Below are 20,913 nucleotides of genomic sequence, written 5' to 3'. Positions count from 1 at the left end.
ACACCAGACCAAATCTCATTGGAGATTAGGTCTGGACACCTTCAATGCTTTTCTCCGTAGAGGAGGTGTGGTTTACGATCCTCCGGAGCCGTTTATTGGACGCTTAGAATGTCTATCAAAGCGTCTGTAGGTAGCTCTTAGCCAATCAGATCAGTTATACCAGATGACGTAGTAGAGCAACAGAGATGGATGTTTGTTGTGTGTGTGTCTGTGAGAGAGTGTTGCTTGCTGCTTTGCTTCTCCAGTTCTCGCTTTCTGCAAGATTATTTATTTTCACGCTTTATTCCCCCTCATGTCATTCAGCCACACACATCCACTGATTTTATGGGCAATAAACAAGCTGCTGCGGGTCTCTGGGGGCTCAGCTGTCCCCCGATTCGGAGCGAGATCACCGGCGGTGACCGGCGGTCTCACCGGCTCGGCGCAACGAGCCGCAGAAACCGCCCGTGTGGCGCTAATAGCCCCGCTACCGGTGATCTGGCTACCAGCCGGGGGACAGCGGAGCTGCCGAGAGACCTTTCGCCTTTCAACTTTCGCTCTAAACTATTTAAAACACCATCTACAGCTAAAGAGAGTTTCGCGTCTGCAGCAGCCATGTTGGATCCGGAAAGCTTCCAAGTGCCGAGTAGTACGCGTCATCGTCTCACCGTCCCTCCCCGCTCTGTGATTGGATCCCTAAAACAGGGCTAAGATAATCGCCTAGTTGCCAGACCGCCTGGAGGTTCGAAATCAAATTCGAGCGCGCAAGGCAGTCTGGGTATACCCAGGCTATAAAATAGCACTAAAAACCTCAAAAATTTAAAAGGCATCATCATCAAACCGGCAGACAAAGGAGGCCAAATTGTATTACAAGACAAAATCAATTACTTAACTGAAGCTAACAGACAACTAGACAATAAAAATTATTACATTCCGCTCACCCATCCCTTAATAGCCTCCACCCAAACAATAATTAGAAACATTCTAACCTCATTATATAACCGAGAGTAATGGAGTAATGGCTTCTTCCTGGCAGAGTGGCCTTTCAGTCCATGTCAGTACAGTACTCGTTTCACTGTGGATAATGACACTCTCTTACCAGCTTCAGCCAGCATCTTCACAAGGTCTTTTGTTTTTGTTTTTGGGTTGATATGCACATTTCTGTTGACATTCAATCTCTGGGACACAGAGTCCGTCTCCTTCCTGAGCGATATGATGGCTGGACATTCCCATGGTGTTTATACTTGGGTATAATTATTTGAACAGATGAATGTGGCACCTTCAGGCATCTGGAAATTGCACCCAAGGATGAACCAGACTTGTGCAAGTCCACAATTCTCTTCCTGATATCTTGATTGATTTATTTTGACTTTCCCATGATGTTACACAAAGAAGCAGTGTGTTTCAGGTGTGCCTTAAAATACATCCACAGGTGTGTCTCGAATTAACTCAAATGTTGTCAATAAACCTATCAGAAGCTTCCAGAGACATGACAGCATCATCTGGGCTTTCCCAAATAGTTTCAAGGCATAATAATGTTAGTGTATGTAAACTTCTGACTTTAAAGAGAGTAATAAAAAATTGTCTTAAAAAATCCTTCTCTCATTATTCTGGCATTGAACAAATAGAAATAATTTTGGTAATCCTAACGGACCTAAAACAGGAAAAGTGATTGTCTGATTTCATGTCAGACAGTGAGAAAAAAAAAGCATATGTGTCTTGTTATATAGTGTATGTAAACTTCTGGTTTCAACTGTAACTGAGAAGCTTAATATGGGAAAAAAAGTGTGTGATAGTTTTTAAATAACTGGAAAATGTGATGAATGTGTGATTTGAGACACAAACATACCTCAGAATGGTAGAGCTGCTGGTACTCTTCCACGGGGCCGCTGCTGATCTCCAGGGGCTGGTCTGGGTGCATTGGAGCAGTGGGCTGGGGACTGGGGGCCAGAGGAGAGGCCAAGGGTAGGTCGTCGTTGAAATTGTAACTCTAGGTTTCTGGACCACATTAGGTAAGGCTTGAACATCAGCAGGAGGTTCTAGAAGGACGAGCAACAGAGGTTCTTGGGTGGTTCAGGAGCAGCAGAGTGCTGTGAGTCAAAGGAATAACCCTTTACAGATTCTGTTCATTTTATAAGATTGTAGAGTTTAAATAAAGATTTTCTTGATAATTACATTTTGAACAATTTGGGACAGAAACTGTTTTTTCTATCCTAAATAATAGACTCTAATGTCTCACCTGGTTGTCCCTGTAGCATGAGCATTTTCTGTGGGCTGCTGGTCTCTTGACACACTCTACCTGGTGTGCAGAAACCCTCCTTACTTTGGTCCGGCAGGAGGCTCAGAACATTACTCTGCAACAAGACACACTCGTGGGAATCACAAGTACACTTAGCAGCATGTAGCATTGATTAAAGTACATTTCATTTCCCCATTTTCAACCCAAAATTTGAGAAAATTAAACATTTCTTTTTGCAAGCATAAATGACCAATCTACCTAATCCTTAAATTTAATGAGGCCAGATTCATTTCAGATTCATATATTTTTTTATTTTATTTCACAGTGCAGTAACAGAAGTAGCATGGTAAACATTACATTAATAATATTTAAGAAACATCTAAACAATACAAAAATAAATACATAAATAGAAAATGAAAATAACAATAGTAGCTAGTAAAATAATAATAATAAAAAAAATAAAATAAATAAATAAATATATATATATATATATATATATATATATATATATATATATATATATATATATATATATAAATTGCCAGGGGTTACAAGCAAAGACAAATTAAATTGAATCAAAAATACTGAAGTGGGAGCATAATCTCTCAGTATATTAAGTCGATAGGAGAGACACAAACACACACACTTTACGTAAAAGAAAGGGTGTTACTGACACTCCGGACAGCCAATAGCTGATCGGAATGAAGATTGCCAAGGACCAACCATTGTTGCCGGTCCGTCCCACCTCCCGGTGAGAACAGAGAGCAGGAGCATTCAGCACCGGGAGCTGTCCGTTACATGAGCCAGCTGACGGTAAGATGAACAGCACAAACATTTCAGCTGCTTGCTAGTAAAATAAGCTACATTTATAGCAGTGGCACAAAAACACAGACGTCAAATCCTGCTGAATGCAGGTGTTTTTGTTAAATCTCCAAGCTGCCGCTCTACCATACTCAGACCTCCATCTGCGACACTGAAGAGCCTCAATACCAGACAGTGTTTTGAACGGATTAGTTGGTGCTGCTAAAACCTGTTGATACATCTACACATTCTTCAGATGTAAGAGGAAACAGACATCATTAAAAGGCCAAACCACGTTTGGTTGGCGGGTGGCCTAATGGGAGCAGTTATGAATGAAAACAGTTAACCAACGTTAGTTAGTAGCATACCGACGGGGTTAGCCTAATGATTCAGCGGCGCTTCATATGAGCATTTATTTTAGGCTATTGTAGCCTATTATTAGGATATAATATCTAAAAAAGAGGTAATGTGTGGGTAATAATAGTTTAGTGCTAAGGGAATGTCTGCTGATAACCTACCCACACCACAATAACACGGTTTGGGCGATTTGCGTGTGAAAAATACGTCTGACGTCCTTAACCAGCTCAAATAACATGAAATCTAATGCTAAATGCTAAACTAAATTGAAATAACGATTAATTATGATCTAATTAAAGTGGATATGTAACATAACTCCCACCTTTCAATCTTATATTGTGCTTAGTGTGCTTCCTTGTGATCCATCCTAATTCACCTGAAAATGGTCCAGACCTGCTCACCGGGAAATTAACCAGCAGGTCAGATGACCTAAAGAGCTGGACAGAAGTATATGGACATCTGACTGTTACACTATCTTATAGGATATAAACACTTTAAATCTTCTAGAATCTCCCATATTCAGCTTTATGCTTCACCTTAACTCATTAAATCCCTAAGCGACACATACTCAACACCCTGGTGTAAGAAGTGACTTCTCCAAAATGTGGCTGTGACTGGAAACAGAAATGTGAAAAAGTTGCTAATTTCAAAAAGCTTATTTTTTGTTACGAGGCTAAGTTTAACATGAATAGAGAATCCAGAAACTGAAAATACTTCCTGTTCACATGTGAAAATCTTACTATATATAAATCCCAAACACCAAAACTGGACAAGTAGCATGTCAAAGTGTGAATCAAGTGTTTTAAGAAGTAAGATTTACACACAGAGTCATGGAAAAAATTATTGGACCTTTGTTTGCATCAATGTCTTGTTCATTTTGATGCCTGGTACAACTAAAGGTACATTTGTTTGGACAATTCTAAACCGTTGATACGGTGTCCTGTATTGCATTTAACTTGTTCTGACCATATTTCCTGAACAAATTAAAGTCACAATTTTGATATATGTTATGGAGATGCAAACAAAAAGGCAAATGCTTATTTGTTTGTATTTATATTTAATGTATTATTATTTTGTTGCTTAAAATCAAATCTGAAAAATAATTTGTTGTTAATCAGCACTATTATTGTCACAATTTTGATAAATGTTGTGGAGATGCAAAGAAAAAGGCAAATTTGTGTTTCTGTAAGCAGAAAATGTGTCTAGTTTATTTATTTTAAAATAAGAAATATTATAAACATAAATACAATAAACGCCCATCGTAACATGTATGTCACATCAAAGATATTTGACATTTAGGGATAGACTTTTAAAAAACATCATAAATGTGTTCTATGTGGTTCACTTGGTCTGTTGTAGATCCCCCATAATATTTATAATTATCCTTTGAGGATAACTGGGTCTGGGTTCTTATGGGATATGGAGCCTATAATTAAGGAAGACTCACTTATTATAGTAGAGAAACGTGTCTATATGACTTGATGACTGCATCTTTTTGTACGGGTTCATTCTGTTTGGCTGGGTATGATATATTTTACTCCCTGTAAAAGATGCCAAATCCTAATTGGTGTCCTAGGAACACATTTAGTTTTAATAACAGTAATTGTAACAGTATCTAATTAATCTTTAGGTAATGTACATAATACATTTTTGGTTATTTTAATTAATTAAGTTTGCTTTTATATACAGTCATTATTTTATTGTCATTTATGACATTTTATATATTTTCACATGTAATATTGAGAAGAAGAAAGTCATGGTACTGCCAAAGTTATTAGGATTCATTGTCAGGGAACCCCTGTTGTAGGCCTGGACGATATGGACCAAAAGTCATATCCCGATATATTTAGGCTGAATATCGATATACGATATATATCCCAATATTTTTTATCACAAAGTGAGAGCAAATGTTCAGTCAGTCAAAGCCAAAAATGACATGTCACAAGTAGTTTTATTAAAACCATTTATTTAAGTGAACATAAATACTGTATAACAACAGGAGTACCTTTTAAAAAAAATCAAAACTCCATAAGGTGCACATTTAAATAAAAAAATATCTTAAATAAATATCAAAAAATGTCAAAATAGCCTTTGAAATTAAATTAAATTAAAAAGCAAATCTTTTTTCCTGAAATAAATACATTTATATGAGAAAAGAATAACAAACATTACAAAAGAATATGACAAACCCTAGTAAACAAATTGAACTATGTGCTATATGCGATATGGTCTAATTTCATATCACATTTAAAAATATATCAATATATTTTTTATATCGATATATCACCCAGCTCTTCACTGTTGATAATGTCATTCTTGACCAAAGTGGTGACTATTAACTGATAACTGTTTTTACTGTCAGGTCTTTGTGACACATTTCTGAAGTAACGTATCTATAATACACAGCCTATAATCTGTAACCCCTGCAATATGTCATAACCAAATCAGCTGCAGCTTTTTGACCATCATGATATTCAAATCTCAGTTTGGTGTCGTGTGCACTTTGTTAACCAAGAATGCTGAAACCAAAGTTTGTATTAACCTTTAATTAAAACAGGCCCTCCTTGTGGGACACACATTGGTAATGTGTGTCCATATTCCATATAGTACCATATTCATATATTTTTGACATGCCTTAACTGAAAATAATCTGGAATGAGGGTTTTTGATGCACTTGGAAAAGTATTCCAGAAAAGTTTTAATAAAGATCCCAAGATGGTAATGTTTGGAAGAATACCAAATTTCATAACTGGAAGGGGGAAAAATATATTTTACAAATATTACTGATTTCAGCTCTTAAACCTCTGAAGTCCAGGAGATTTTGGTTCAAATTTGTCAACTTCCTATGCATTCGTTTCTGTCTCTGTTTAGCATCTTTCAGTCTGATTTACATCACATGCATGGCTCCTTTTTCTCCACACAAACTTGGCTATCAGTCAGATTTTTCATTTTATTTTAATTAACAAAGTATAAAGCTGCCAGGAACCCAAAATACAAACAAAAGACACAGGTTTTTATGGAAATGTACCATTTTTAAAAACCATTTATACACACAAAAACAGCAGAAAAATAATAAATAATAAAACTACAAAACAGTCTATTTGCATGTAAATTAAAAATAGTAATAGTTTTCATTGTAGAAAGAAAATTCACACTTTAAAAATGGTCTAGAAACATAAATGGCACACTGTGAAAGCTCCTATGATTGAACTTTCAACTGGCTTTCTCAGCTTGTCTACATATCATATATAAATAAAGTTATTACTGTAAATAACATACAATAACAATAAACGTGTATTTTCAATAAATAGATGGAATAAAGTGGGTTAAATGTATTACTGTTAAATGGTTAAAACCCTCCAACATACAATATGTGGATTGAGAAGGTCTGGGAAATCTATCACATGGAACAAATAACTTCCTCCTTGAGACTTCAAAAAGATATATTTATTAACAGATGGAGATCTGCCATAACCATATTAATCCAATAAAAGTCATGTTATCTTTATTTTATTTGACTTTATTTCACTTAATTTAATTGTATTTATTTCCATTTACACAGTTTATTATTTAATTACTTACTGTTTATTTGTGTTACTTTTGTTTAACCATATAATTTATACATATTTGACCTGATGCATATACTTTAATGCTGTATTAACTTAAGCAGATCACAAATGAAAAACAGCAGACTAAATGTGAATTTGTATATATATACACTACAGGCCAAATGTTTGGAAGCAACTTAAATGTTCTGTTCACAATGGCTTTCTTAAAAACCAGTCTGGATTCTTTGGATTTCTGGATGCGTTTACTGCATGATCAGACTTCACCTTTATTGAATTGAACTATTTTCCTCCATTGACCTTTAGGTATACATTGATGTTAGCAGACCATTGCTGAATAAATGTTAAGAAAAGAAAAGAAGGGTTTAGTTTTAGGGTTGGGCAGATTTGGAAGAGTCACAACTTCAGTGCAAAAGTAAAAAACAAATCACAGTTTGCATTATTCACTTCAGCTCTTTGGATTTTGAGAGTTTGGATACAAAAATCCCAATAAACTCTCAACTGTGTTCATTTCTCTGACAAAAGAAACAAGAGTTCAGATTTATACATTAAGGAAAGAAGGATACACAAAGTCTAAGCAATAAAAACCCAAAGACCTGATAATTATATTTAAAATGTGTTCTAATAAGTGACTTTATATAATAATCATGTTTATTTTGTTGCAAAGTATAGCAATGAAACTATGTACTTTTTTGTACAAATTTGAGCTTGCTTCCAAACTTTTGGCCTGTAGTGTATGTCTGTATAAGCTGCAAAAATTGAAATAAAATTTAAGTTTAAAAAAAAAAAACAGGCCTTCATGTAGTTCAGCCTCCTCTCCTCTCTTGTATTTGTGAGCAGATCCCGTCATTAGAGAAGAGCACCAGTGTGTTTTATTTAATCTGGATTTATTTTAGGTTGTCTACAGCCTCGTCAAAATTCTGTTTCTCAGTAATCCAATCCAATTCACTTTATTTGTATAGCACATTTAAACAACAAAAACGTCTCCAAAGTGCTGTACATAGAATCATAAAAACAAAAAAAAAACATTCCACATAACATTCCATATAACAATTAGCAATAAATAATCAAATACGTGCATACATCTAAAATGATGCTATAAATAAAACAATAAAATCAAACATTAACATAGTAAAATAAATAAGACGTAGTTACACAGAGGACCACAAAACTCACGCAAAGTTAAAAAGCCAGGGAATAAAAGTAATAATTGATTTTAGAGGAGACGGGTTTGATTATATGAACTTTCACCTCCCGTAAAGCAGCAGCAATAGCAATTTCACACTCATGTTTAAGGCGAAGAACTATATTTGGTAACTTCAATGGATATCAAAATGGGGTCGAGAAAAAAGTTGCAAATTTACTAGATTAAAGTGGCAAATCTACAAGAAAAACAGTCGCAGATTTAAGAGAAAAAGGTGGAAAAAAAGCAACTTTTTTCTCGCAGATTCACCACTTTAAATCTCATAAATCTTTTTTTTCAAAATATTACCCCCCTCCCTCGAGTCCGTATGTTTTTTTTACACATTCTGGCAGTATGTAATATCCTCCAATTTTCTCTAGGATTGTAATTTGGAATTTGGAAGTATTTCAATGAGTGTCCTATGAAGGGTTAATGCTGCTGTCCATGTTGATTAACCCTTTCATGCACAACATTTAAACACATTCTAATGCACAACATGGGTCAAAAATGACCTTGTGCATTAGAAGCGTAGTGATAAAAAAGTTTTTTTATTCAAAAAGTAAGGAATTAAAACAAAAAATTAGGATGTATGATGATCAAAAACAAGTTATTTGAGGAAAACCTGCAATACTGAATGATGAAAGTAATTTAATGCAAATATATAGAATATAAAAACTTCATCGGATCACTTTAGACCCATTTTGTGCATCAAAGGGTTAAAATAGTGATGAATTGAATTTAAAGAAACTTATTATTTAACTTTCTGAAACACAAAATCATCACACTATTGCAAATATATAGCTTAATTTACACCCTGAGGCGAGCATACGTTCCTTATAGGACTAAAGGTTTAAGGATGTGTAGCTGTCAGAATGAGTAGCCTGCAGTTCCACCATTCAGACATACAATGTACTAAGTCACCAGTCAGTTCCTCACAGAACAGTATTCACTGAGGAGATAAGCGGCAGTCTTAGCCAATCACAGCCCAGATTAATTCAATCCTCTCTACATGTCTCTTTCTCTGTAATCATCTTATCCTCCTGAACTTGTAGATCTGTGTATTATGTTTGTTGTGACTGCTACCCTACTAATAATAGAACTGTGCAGTGTAATAATTTCAATCTGAGTGTAAAGTGTGGTTGGTGTTGCACCAGACTGTACAACAACACAACCCCAAGCAATTCAATGCAATAAAAAAAGCATGAATGATATGCGCAGATTTACCAACCCTCTTGTTCCCTCTGCCTACACTGCAAAAAGGTGTGTCTAAAAACAAGATAAAAACACTAAATCTGAGGGAAATGATCTTGCTGCATGGACAGATAATTTCACTTGACAAGATTTCTTAAATTAAGATGATTAAATCTAGAAATAAGCACGTTGAACGCTTAAAATAAGAAATTAACTCTTAAAACAAGATAAATTATCGAACACTTCTAAATCTAAATATTTTTTTTTATCTCGGTAAGAAACAAATAATTGTCAGGTCGCTCTGCTCGGGCCAGTTCATCGCTGCTTGCAGCTTTAATTTATCTTGTTTTAGGTGATCATTTCTTATTTTAAGCATTGAACATGCTTATTTCTAGATTAATAATCTTCATTTAAGAAATAATCATTCATTCTAGGGACCGATTTCCTTAATTTTGCGGGATCTGCGATCGGCCGATTCTTTTACGTCAAACCGATCTTATCTAGCGATCTTAGACCTCTGCAAAGGTCTGTTGTTGTTGCACTATAACGATACCAAAAACTCAGGACACTTTATTTATGGTTGTTGTTCTTTTGTTAGTTTGTCCTGTAAATTTTTGCTATTTATTTTAAGTTCAATATTTCATTATCTACCTCAGACATCGTGCTTTCCTTTATTTGTTAAATAAAAATTAACAAATAAAGGATCAAGTATACATTTTAAGATACACTTTAGCCATAATGTGTCCAGAGATGAATTACTGGTTACTGCCCCTCATTTATTTATTTAAATCTGAGATCAGTGGTTGCTTGTAGTGGTCGACCGATACAGGTTTTTAAGGCCGATACCGATCCCTCCATTTACATGATAAAAAATGACACAATGATAACAAATGTTACACAAATCTCAATTTAAACAAAAAAAGAAACATTTATTAACAAAACAAACAAAACATATTAACAGTTGGATAGCAAACAATGTGTATGTTGTTCTAGGCCACGAGGTGGTGGCGCCTTAGATGATCCACATATCTGATGTGTTTTTCTTTTTTCTGGTATCAGCAGCAGCTCACCAGAGAATGGCAGATGTTGCACCGAGCCTTGCCTGCTGTTGGCTCAGTGAAATGAGCTGATTGACCGGTGAAATGTAGCTATGGGTTGCGTTCTAGGGATGTGTTACAGATGTTGGTACCCAGAGCTAGAACTGAGTTAGGGAAAAAGGCCTTTAAATATGCTGCGCCTTCTGCCTGGAACATTGTGCAAAAGCAGCTGAAGCTGTCTGAGCTGGTCACCTTGGGAGAATTCAAAGGAATCCTGAAGGACATAGAAGATAGTTCTCTTGGTCAATGCAATTGTTTGTAAAACTATTTTCTGATAACGGCTGGGTTTATTCATTCATCTGTCACCAGTTTATTTATTTCATTTTTAACTGTACTCATTTCAATCTTCATATAGTCTTGTTCCTGATCTTGTATGTACTTTAATTGATGTTGAATGTGGTGTATGAGAATTGTGGTTGATTGTTCTTATTTTATCATGGTGCTGCCTTCTTGGCCAGGTCATTCTTGAAAAAGAGATTTTAATCTCAATGAATTTTACCTGGTTAAATAAAGGATATTGATTGACCGGTGAATGCATGCACGTATTGGCCGATGCCGATACAAGTAAAAAACGCAAATATCGGCCGGCCGATATATATATCCGTCTATCTCTAGTTGCTTGTCTACAAAGTTGTAGCCACTTATATAACATATATACATTTACAGAGCATATAACTTAAAGCTATGCAAAAGCTTCATATTTGGATTTGTAAAATGACCATACTATGTGTTTGTGTGTCTTTAGGTGATAATGGCCAAGGTGAAGCAGGTGGGCTTGCTGGCAGCAGGCTGTCAGCCCTGGAATAAAGACGTGTGTGCTGCTAGTGGAGACTGCTTTGCATATTGTGCTACTTTGGCGATATATATCTACCAGGTAAACTACTTGCTTGTATTTGTGTTCATGAATGTTTAACATCTATGATGACATTATGTGCAAGCAGCTCTCACATACTGTACTGCTGTAATCTTACTGTTATTAACAGCCTTCAACTCATCACTTGAAATGAACTTTTTTATCTGTTGTCAGTGGAAATGTTAGGTCTCTGACGAAATATGAATGAATATCTGTACACTATATTAGATCACCCATAGTATCATTGAGCCATAAACTGAAATACATACATTGTGAGTGCTGCAAAGTCTGTAAAACACAATAGACAATGTGATGTATCCAAATATTCAAACAGAAAAAGTATTCAAATACAATACACTTTTTACCCATGGGATTTTTTTCCTTTGTTTGAAGTGCCTACAGTTCAAGATGGAAGTAATCACTGAACTAAATGTCCAAAATCTTTCAGTTAACCCCTTATCATTCAGACCCCTTTTATAGAGGATTGGGGGCTGTGGGCAGATAGCAGGTCAACAATAAATGCTGCATAGAAGAGGTTTACATCATGTGAAAACTAAAGATTAATTTAAGTTACAGCACATCAATGTGTGTCAAGTTGTATTGGTCATAAATATCTAATTAAAATACTAAATGAATGATTAAATTAAACCTATTAGGGTGTATGTATAGCTTTCTGAAGTCTATTCCCATGCTCAATGATGTCCTGTGAGTTGTTGCAGCAATTTTTGGGTGCCTTTTGTCATTTTTTACATTTTAGAATCGATAAATCAAATGGTCAATAACCCTTCCAGAATGTTACATCAATACACCAAGACCTTGAGGAACAAAGTAGAAAAATCCATGCTGTGGGTGGTGTGATTTCAAAAACATAATTTTGGAGATTTCTGTATTTTCAGTGATTGCTGAGAAACCTTCTTATTTACAAAAAATAACCTGGGGAAGCCATGGTTTTCTAGTATGTAGTTTAATGAGGTAAGTGTCCTAAAGGTCGTTTTATACAGCAAGATCGAGGTTGAAAAAACTCCAATGAAATACATGCAAAAAAGCACCAAACAGGAGAGCTAAGAACCGCTGCACACACACGCACCGCCATCTTGCCAAATAATAATACATTTTAATAATACATTTTATTTGTAAAGCACTTTTCATTGTTAAAAGCAATCCCAAGGTGCTACAGAGTACAACAAGATTAACTAGAAAATTTCCTCTCGGGAAATTCTGAAAGGGCCACGGGGGCTACTGCCGGTGTGTGTACACTATGATGAGATTCTTCAGAGATTTCAAACTATGCCCTTTAACCTCAAAATGTGTGTGTGTGTGTGTGTGTGTGTGTGTGTGTGTGTGTGTGTGTAATTAAAATCACATAAAGTTACCTGTGTGTGCGTGTATGAAGCATGTGTATGCATGTGTGAGGAGTGTGCGCACTTTAGTGCATGTGTGTGTGTGTGTATATCTGTAACTGTAATCACATCAAAGGTCAAAGGCAATCAGATCAAAGCAATCAACAGAATTAACTGACACCTGTTCCGGCTCAGTTACAGCAGAGGTAGACAGACTGGAATTTCTGGCCTCGAACAGAAAGCATTTTTGGCAAAACCATAATACCTATCATTGATCCGACTTCACTTTGAGTGTCCTGAGTTCTTCCTGAACGTCTACATATGTTTTTTTTAAAGAAAAATGAAAAAAATAGCTTTGTTAGAGCGATCTAAATCTCCAATGATTGTTCTTTTTCGCTCATTTTTTTTCGGCCGTCCCGTTCATTTCAATGCAAAATTTTGGGCAGTTTTTCGCGAAAAATTCACATTCTGTAGAGAAAAGTAATAGCACACCGATCCCGATCAAACCGCACGTTTTGATATATAATTTGTCCTGCAACTCTTCAAGTTGTAGGACTAGTAGCGGGACGAAATTGCGTCCGGAAGAGGAAGAAGAAGAAATCCACAGTCCCTACAGCTATTGCTGTATGGGACCAGTGCTTGGTGCGATTGCCCCGTGGCCCTAAAAACAGGTTTAAAAGCCAAAGCACAACGATACATTAATAAAAGGCCTTTTTAAAGAGAAAGGTTTTTAGGCCTTTTTTAAAAGAGTCTGTGGTTCGTGGAGCCCTCAGGTGGTCTGGGAGGGAATTCCACAGGAGGGGAGCGGCTGAGCAGAAGGCCCGATCACCCATAGTACGGAGCTTAGTCCTTGGGGGCTCTAGGGTTAGTCAGTTTTGCTTTAAACTGCATGTTATCATCATTTGTGTAAAGAGGGGACAGAGCCCTTTTTCATTCATATATCATGGCATCAGAGGTCAGATGATTGCTTTGAATATTGCCATTCCAAATCGACTAGCAAAAAATAGCCTAACTTTACAGCTTTATTTCCAACTTCCCAACAAGATATCCTGACATGCTTGGTGCCAATATTCCTTAGATCTTCCAGTTTAATATGATAATATCTTCTCTTTAACCATGAAATAAAGCCCACTATAGCCCTGTGAGCCCGCCGGCCGGCCACTCAGCCCAATGTACAGCCCTCTGTAGACTGGAAAGGTCAAGGGGTTAACTATCTACAATTATGCATTTACAACTGCAGAGAGGATTCATGGGATCACAGCAGACTTTATGTTTAACCTATCAAAGTACAATATCAGAGCTGTTTTTTCCCTTTCATGAATGTCTTGTCCTTCTGTCTGTCTCTTTGTTAAAGTTGGACCAGCAGTACAATGAGTTTAAGTTGAGGTCCATCATGTCAGAGCATAAGAAGACCATAACAGCCATCAGCTGGTGTCCCAACAACCCTGACCTGTTCGCGTCAGCCTCTGCTGATAACCTGCTCATTGTATGGAACGTAGCAGAACAAAAGGCTGTAGCAAGACTGGACAACACTAAAGGTTGATGGATGATCTACACCAGGTTTAACTGGCACACTGGAGTGATTAAGGTTAGAGTACTGCAAAGTCCTCCTCTCCATAAAGTATCACAGTATCTCCTCTTCTTCCCCAGGCGTCCCCGCCTCAGTAAGTTGGTGCTGGAACTTCGCTGACGGAGTGGCATTTGTCTCCCAGCGGGGCCCGCTGTATATCTGGGTATATGGAGGTCCTGACCCCGGTGTCACAGTGCATAAAGAAGCCCACTCCTTCCTGTCTGATATCTGTCTCTTCAGATGGCACCCCACCAAGAAAGGCAAACTGGTATTTGGACACACAGATGGAAGTTTGTCTGTTTTTCAACCAGGTACCAATGTTTCCTCAACTCATTACATTTTGATTGAAACATATTCTGCATTTGTGTATTTATTAGGACATTAACCTAGCCTGGGTATACCCAGACTGCCTTGCGCGCTCGAATTTAATTTCGAACCTCCAGGCGGTCTGGAAACTAGGAAGCATTCTTAGCCCTGTTTTAGGGATCCAATCACAGAGCGGGGAGGGACGGCAAGATGATGACGCGTACTACTCGGCACTTGGAAGCTTGTAGTTTTCCGGATCCAACATGGCTGCTGCAGACGCGAAACTCTCTTTAGCTGTAGATGGTGTTTTAAATAGTTTAGAGCGAAAGTTGAAAGGCGAAAGGTCTCTCGGCGGCTCCGCTGAGATCACCGGCGTTATGGTAGCGGGGCTATTAGCGCCGCTAGCGGCTAATAGCCCCGCGACTGCGGACAGTGGAGCCGCCGAGAGGCCCGCAGCAGCTTGTTTATTGCCCATAAAATCAGTGGATGTGTGTGGCTGAATGACATGAGGGGGAATAAAGCGTGAAAATAAATCTTGCAGAAAGCGAGAACTGGAGGAGCAAAGCAGCAAACAACACTCTCTCACAGACACACACACAACAAACATCCATTTCTGTTGCTCTACTACGTCATCTGGTATAACTGATCTGATTGGCTAAGAGCTACCTACAGACGCTTTTGATAGACATTCTAAGCGTCCAATAAACGGCTCTGGAGGATCGTAAACCACACCTCCTCTACGGAAAAATACATTGCTCGTTGCCAGACTAGACCTCATTTGAGAATAGTCTGGTGTTAGCCAGGCTAACATTAACCAAGAAAAACATTTAACAATTAGCTGCAACGTTTAGATGGTGGGCATTGTGCGATTGATTGTCACATTTTATTTATTGATGTGTTTTGGTGTCTGTCACTCTTTATTTTCATATTTCAGTTGTATTATATATTTTTTACTAAAAACAGTCTATTTCTGAGATCAGAATCATTTTTCGGTTCGGCACATCATTTAAATCAGTAATTCCTCACTTAATAACATTTCTCCTCTCTTCAACTGAGTTTAGTTGAGAGTCTGTTGATCTTATGCAGGGAGATAAAAGTGAGGACTAATGGGAACTAATATTTTGGGTTATTCCATATTTGGTCTACTGCATCTTTTACAACTCAAGAGGGCAGAGTAGCTAACAGGATGTGCTGCGGTGAAGCAGTTTATGCTATATTATCCACATCTATATTTTTCATTATGCTCCAGCCCCCCGCGACCTGTACAGATAAGTGGTTTAGGATAATGAATGAATGAATGATTAAAGTTTTAAAATATTGTCCCATGTGGCTTTTTAAAAAAAATGTTATATATATTTTTGTCTAACCTTCTTTTTCTCTTTAGATTGTATTAGTAGAGACACATTTCTGTAAGCCAGATATCTTCATTAATCTGTCTGTCCTGTCTGTTGTATAGGGAGTAAAGGTCAGAAGCATGTGTTGCGTCCAGAGTCATTAGAAGGGACGGATGAAGAGGACCCAGTCAGTGCTCTGGAATGGGACCCACTGTCAACTGACTATTTACTAGGTTAGAGAAATATTTACAACATCACCAAGATTCTTTTAGCTAAAGTAGTTTGACTTTAAAAAATAGAAGAAAGTCATACAGCAAGACACAGACTTGAACAATATATAAGATTTTATTATTATTTAATTCTTTATCATTTGATATTCTGCCTCTTTGCTCAATAATAATTAGTTAGTTACCATATTTCATCAATTTAAAGCCGGGCCCCTATTAATGGCCGGCCCCATTTAGTAACCGGGTGTAAAAACAATTTTTAGTAAATAAAAGCCGGCCTCTTTTATAAGCCGGGTGTCCTACCGGTGTTATGTCAAAGTCTGTTCCCCCGTCGATATGTGTCCCCCTTACCTTAACCTGCACCAACCTGACCCCTGACCCCAACCAGTCCTCCTTTAAGTTGTTAACATGAGCCCAAGTTTACCTTAACCCCAAACAGTTCTCTCTACAAGGCCTAACCTTAAACTTAAATCCTAACTCCAACCGTGGAGGTGATGCTACGGAGAACACCATTCAGGAAACATCATTTGACGGGTAACAGATTTACACACAACACCTGTATTTAGAAGTTTGGCCAAACGAGTTAGTACTGTAGGTAAATATGGTTGTTTCTCCCGCTGTCCTAGTCATTCTCTGTAAAGTCGAGACGTTTACGCACGTTCTTCAGGGCTTTTTAGTAGTTTAGACATTTAAAATCCTGCTTAAAATGAACATTCAGCATGCTGTTCATTGTTTACATCTGAGTACTTCCAATATGGCTGACATCCAGGTAACTGCCTACAATGCGCTGTGTAAAACACTCTAAAAAGTGCCAGTCAGAGCTGCTCTGATTTTCTTTTTTTAATAAAAGCCTCCTTCAAATAATAGCCTGCCCCTATTATAGGCCGGGTCCCAAACTGATTTTTTATTAATAGAAGCCCCGGCTACTATTTGAGGAAATACGGTACATAAAACTAACATGCCAGTAATCAAAAATCTTAACCTGGTCTATTCATGTAACACATTACATTATTGGTTACAAAAATGCTAAACGATGAACCCATTCTCTCTATCACAGTGTCTAACCTCCACAATGGTATCAGGTTGGTGGACAGTGAGGCCTTGGCTTGTATCACGTCCTTCTGCTTTCCCTCGGCTGCTGCATCAGTTCAGTGTCTGGCCTGGGTCCCCTCTGCACCAGGCATGTTCATCACTGGAGGTAAAGACCATATATTTCTGTGTGGGACCACTTGATGGCACAGTGCCATCTCTTAGAATCAATTCATTGTTATGTGCATATTGACAAGTACATTTGACACTATAATAATAACTATAATACTTAAATATGCAACACATTTGGATTACGGAACAGATCTTAGAAATGTGTTAACTGATTTGCCTTTCCTGTCTGTCAGACTCTCAGGTTGGAGTGTTGAGGGTATGGAATGTGTCTCGCACCACTCCTTTGGACAGCTTTAAACTGAAAAAAACAGGATTTCATGCTTTGCATGTCCTTAACTCCCCTCTTGCCAAGAAAGGTAAAAAATTAAAATTACATTATTGCACGTTTTATACAAAATCCGTATGTTCAGATTTGTCTTTCTCACCAAATCACTTTTCGCTACCAAATCACAACAGCGTAATTACACAAGAGAGGGTTTTCACGACACGTCATCAGACCGGCACTCGCCATATTGGGGTACTCCGCACAGGCATTGAAGTAGATCCCAAACGTCATCAAGGAAAATGGTTAATTATTGCAGTGTTTTAGGTTGTACCAATAGGTCAGACAGAAAACATTTGGAATATTATCGATTTCCAAAAGTTATTAAAAACCAGGGAGAGGAAAGTCAGAAGTTATCAGAGGAAAGGAGGCGCTTGTGGTTGCCAAAGCTCACTTACTCCTCTGTCAGGTAAGTAAAATGTTGATTGCAGCGGCTTATACATTTTTTTGTAGTGCAATGATAATACTATTTTTAATATTAAATAGTAAAACAATTATTGCTTTTATTGTTTTTACTGTTTGCTTATTTTACTGTAAAGCATGTTGGTAGGACACTGGCTATTTTAAATGTGCTATTAAAATAAAGCTGACATTGACATAATATAATTCATATCAAGCTACTGCATGTGGCATTAATGACTTAATATGTTATTCTAATCGTTCTTGAAATGTAGAGCTAAAATGTGCTGTATTTCATGGATCCAAGAAGAGGGAGCCAACTCATAGAGATCTGCACCGCAAATAAACCGCAATTTCTCAAAATATCGCACCTTTTCTTGTGGTCCAAGTCCTTCCCTATATGACTTTGCATCTTGGACGCATTTTGATGAGCTTTTCTGTTTAGACATGGCTACATTCACTTAAAGTATTCAAAGCGCACAATTCTCCATTGTATTCCGTTCAGTCGTTAACACAGAGTGCCCCCAATATGGCCACCATCTGGGTTACCGTGCGGGAAACGTGACGTTGGTGAAAACCCTCTAGAGTGTAATATTTTTTACTGACAGTGTTCCAGTAATGCATTCACCAGCACTTCAATGTAGGTGCTGGGAACAAGATATGAAGTTTTGGAATAAGGGGAATAATTGAGAATCTTGGGGCGGGGCACCTTCTTTCCATCATAGCAATAATTTGCGTCTGTTCAAAAAAAGAGGTAAAAATGTCTCTCCATGTGTCGTCAGACAGTGAAATACTTAAGACCTGCTCCCAGGTAGTTTTACATTTAACTGCAAGTAAGCTAGCCAAACTGATTTAGATCCAACTTGCATCAGATGCAGGCAGGACCCAGCCAGCCTCAGTCACATGTTTTGCTTCTGCCCAAAGCTGGCTCTATTTTGGACACGTATATTTGATACATTTTCATATATGTGTAATAAAGTTGATACTGTCTGATACTTTTTAGTCGAAAGAAGGTTATGCCCCCCTCTCACAGGTGTTGGGTGGAGGAGGTAATGTCCCATCTCAAACTTTAACAACTTAAATACACTGCCCGGGGCAATACCCATAGAGACTGTGAGCTGAAACTATAGAGCAGCCAGAGCCACAACATGCTGCAGAAAAACGTTGCAGAAGCAGAATTGAGCATTTTAGTCCCAAAGTAGAGATGGGCTAGTCTGGCTATGTAAACATCAGTCATCTTCTTGCTTGAATATCTGTCGCTCTACATACGTCATCTGGTATAACTGATACGATTGGCTAAGAGCTACGTACAGATGCTTATAACAGACAATCGTACCACCCAATAAACGGCTCTGGAGGATCGTAAACCACGCCCCCTCTACAGAGAAATTAATTGCTTGTATCCAGACTATATCTCATTTGTGATATAGTCTGGCGTTAGCCAGGCTAGTAGTGTTGTACTATTTAAGCACAAAATATTAAATCTTAAATCCAGACTTATTGTGCTGTACAATAATGCTACTCGTCACTGTCTCCCAACTTCCGGTGGCGTTGCTTTGTTGGCGACCCAAACTCATGCTGCTGCTGCTTTTATGCCTTTTTGATGTTTATATTGTTTATATTCTGTCTTACTATTAATTGTCGTACTATATCTGTGTGGTGTGACTGTAACAAGTTGGGTTGAACACCATGGTGACTTTTGTACAAGGACTACTTCTGGCACTGATTGTTTGGGAATTGTTCATAACCTGCCAAACAATTCCTGCGTAGAAGCAGAGCTGCTGCTTTGTTGTGTCTGTCTCATATGGGCAGACAGAACATAACTGTCGGGGAAGAGCCAAAGGGACTGGATCTGTCTGTTTGTGACAGCTTTGTAAGCACTACTCTGTGAGGGAGATTGTACGCACAGCTGACGTAACATGTAATACACAAGACAACAAAGTTTTAGATATATGTTATAAAAGCATAAAAAAAGTGTTCACTGCAAAAACCAAAGCCCACTCTGTCCTGACTGTCCTGAGGAGTAAGACTGTATCAGATAGAGGCTTAGCCTGGGTATACCCATACTGCCTTGCACACTCGATTTCATTTTGAACCTGCAGGCGGCAACTAAGGCCGTTTCTTAGCCCTGTTTTAGGGATCCAATCACAGAACGGGGAGGGACGGCAAGAAGATGACGGTAACTATTGGACAGATGGAAGCTTGTAGTTTTGTAGTTTTCTTACGGATCCAACATGGCTGCAGCAGATGTGAAGCTCTCTTTGGATCTGGCTGTAGACAGTGTTTTAGATAGTTAAGAGACAAAGTTTATTTTAAAAGAAGAACAACGTTTGACTTTAAACTCCTGTTTCACCATCAAGAAGGATGTTTTAGCCTTGCTTCCGACAGGATTCGGCCAAAGCCTAATCTACCAACTAGCCCCGCTACCGCTCACTGCTGTAACGCCGGTGATCTCGATACGAGCCGGGGGAGAGCGGAGCCGCCCAGAGACCCGCAGCAGCTCGTCTATTGACCATAAAATCAGTGGATGTGTGTGGCTGAATGACATGAGGGGGAATGAGGCGTAAAAATAAATAATCTTGCAGAAAGCGAGAACTGGAGAAGCAAAGCAACAAGCAACACTCTCACAGACACACACACACACACACACACACACACACACACACACACACACACACAGACACACACACACAGACGCACACACACACACACACACACACACACACACACACCAACACTGCCGGTAGACTGTGAGCAGCCAGAGCCAGAACATGCTGCAGAAAAACATTGCAGAAGCAGAATTGAGCATTTTAGTCTCAGTAGAGTAGAGATGGGCTAGTCTGGCTATGTAAACATCAATTTCTGTTGCTCTACATATGTCATCTGGTATAAGTGATATGATTGGCTAAGAGCTACGTACAGACGCTTATGATAGACATTCTGGCGCCCAATAAACGGCTCTGGGGGATCGTAAACTGCGCCTCCTCT

At 38.0% G+C, this 20,913-nt stretch overlaps 1 protein-coding gene across 2 annotated transcripts in view; it reads left to right on the top strand.

Annotated features, from left to right (window-relative positions):
• Positions 1-2,939: 2,939 nt before the first annotated feature.
• Positions 2,940-20,913, top strand: part of wdr17 (WD repeat domain 17) — a 48,389-nt gene continuing 30,415 nt past the window's right edge. For both annotated transcript variants that reach the window (XM_059334989.1, XM_059334981.1), the window contains exons 1-7: positions 2,940-3,031; positions 11,159-11,287; positions 13,961-14,144; positions 14,257-14,487; positions 15,939-16,049; positions 17,101-17,241; positions 17,438-17,560. In XM_059334989.1, coding sequence (XP_059190972.1) covers positions 3,017-3,031; positions 11,159-11,287; positions 13,961-14,144; positions 14,257-14,487; positions 15,939-16,049; positions 17,101-17,241; positions 17,438-17,560 — 934 coding nt within the window. In that variant the 5' untranslated portion in view covers positions 2,940-3,016. The remainder of the gene's footprint in view (positions 3,032-11,158; positions 11,288-13,960; positions 14,145-14,256; positions 14,488-15,938; positions 16,050-17,100; positions 17,242-17,437; positions 17,561-20,913) is intronic.

This window comes from Centropristis striata, chromosome 1 (genome assembly GCF_030273125.1).
Source record: "Centropristis striata isolate RG_2023a ecotype Rhode Island chromosome 1, C.striata_1.0, whole genome shotgun sequence".
NCBI classification, from domain to species: Eukaryota; Metazoa; Chordata; class Actinopteri; order Perciformes; family Serranidae; genus Centropristis; species Centropristis striata.
This window is presented reverse-complemented; position numbering and strand designations above follow the sequence as displayed.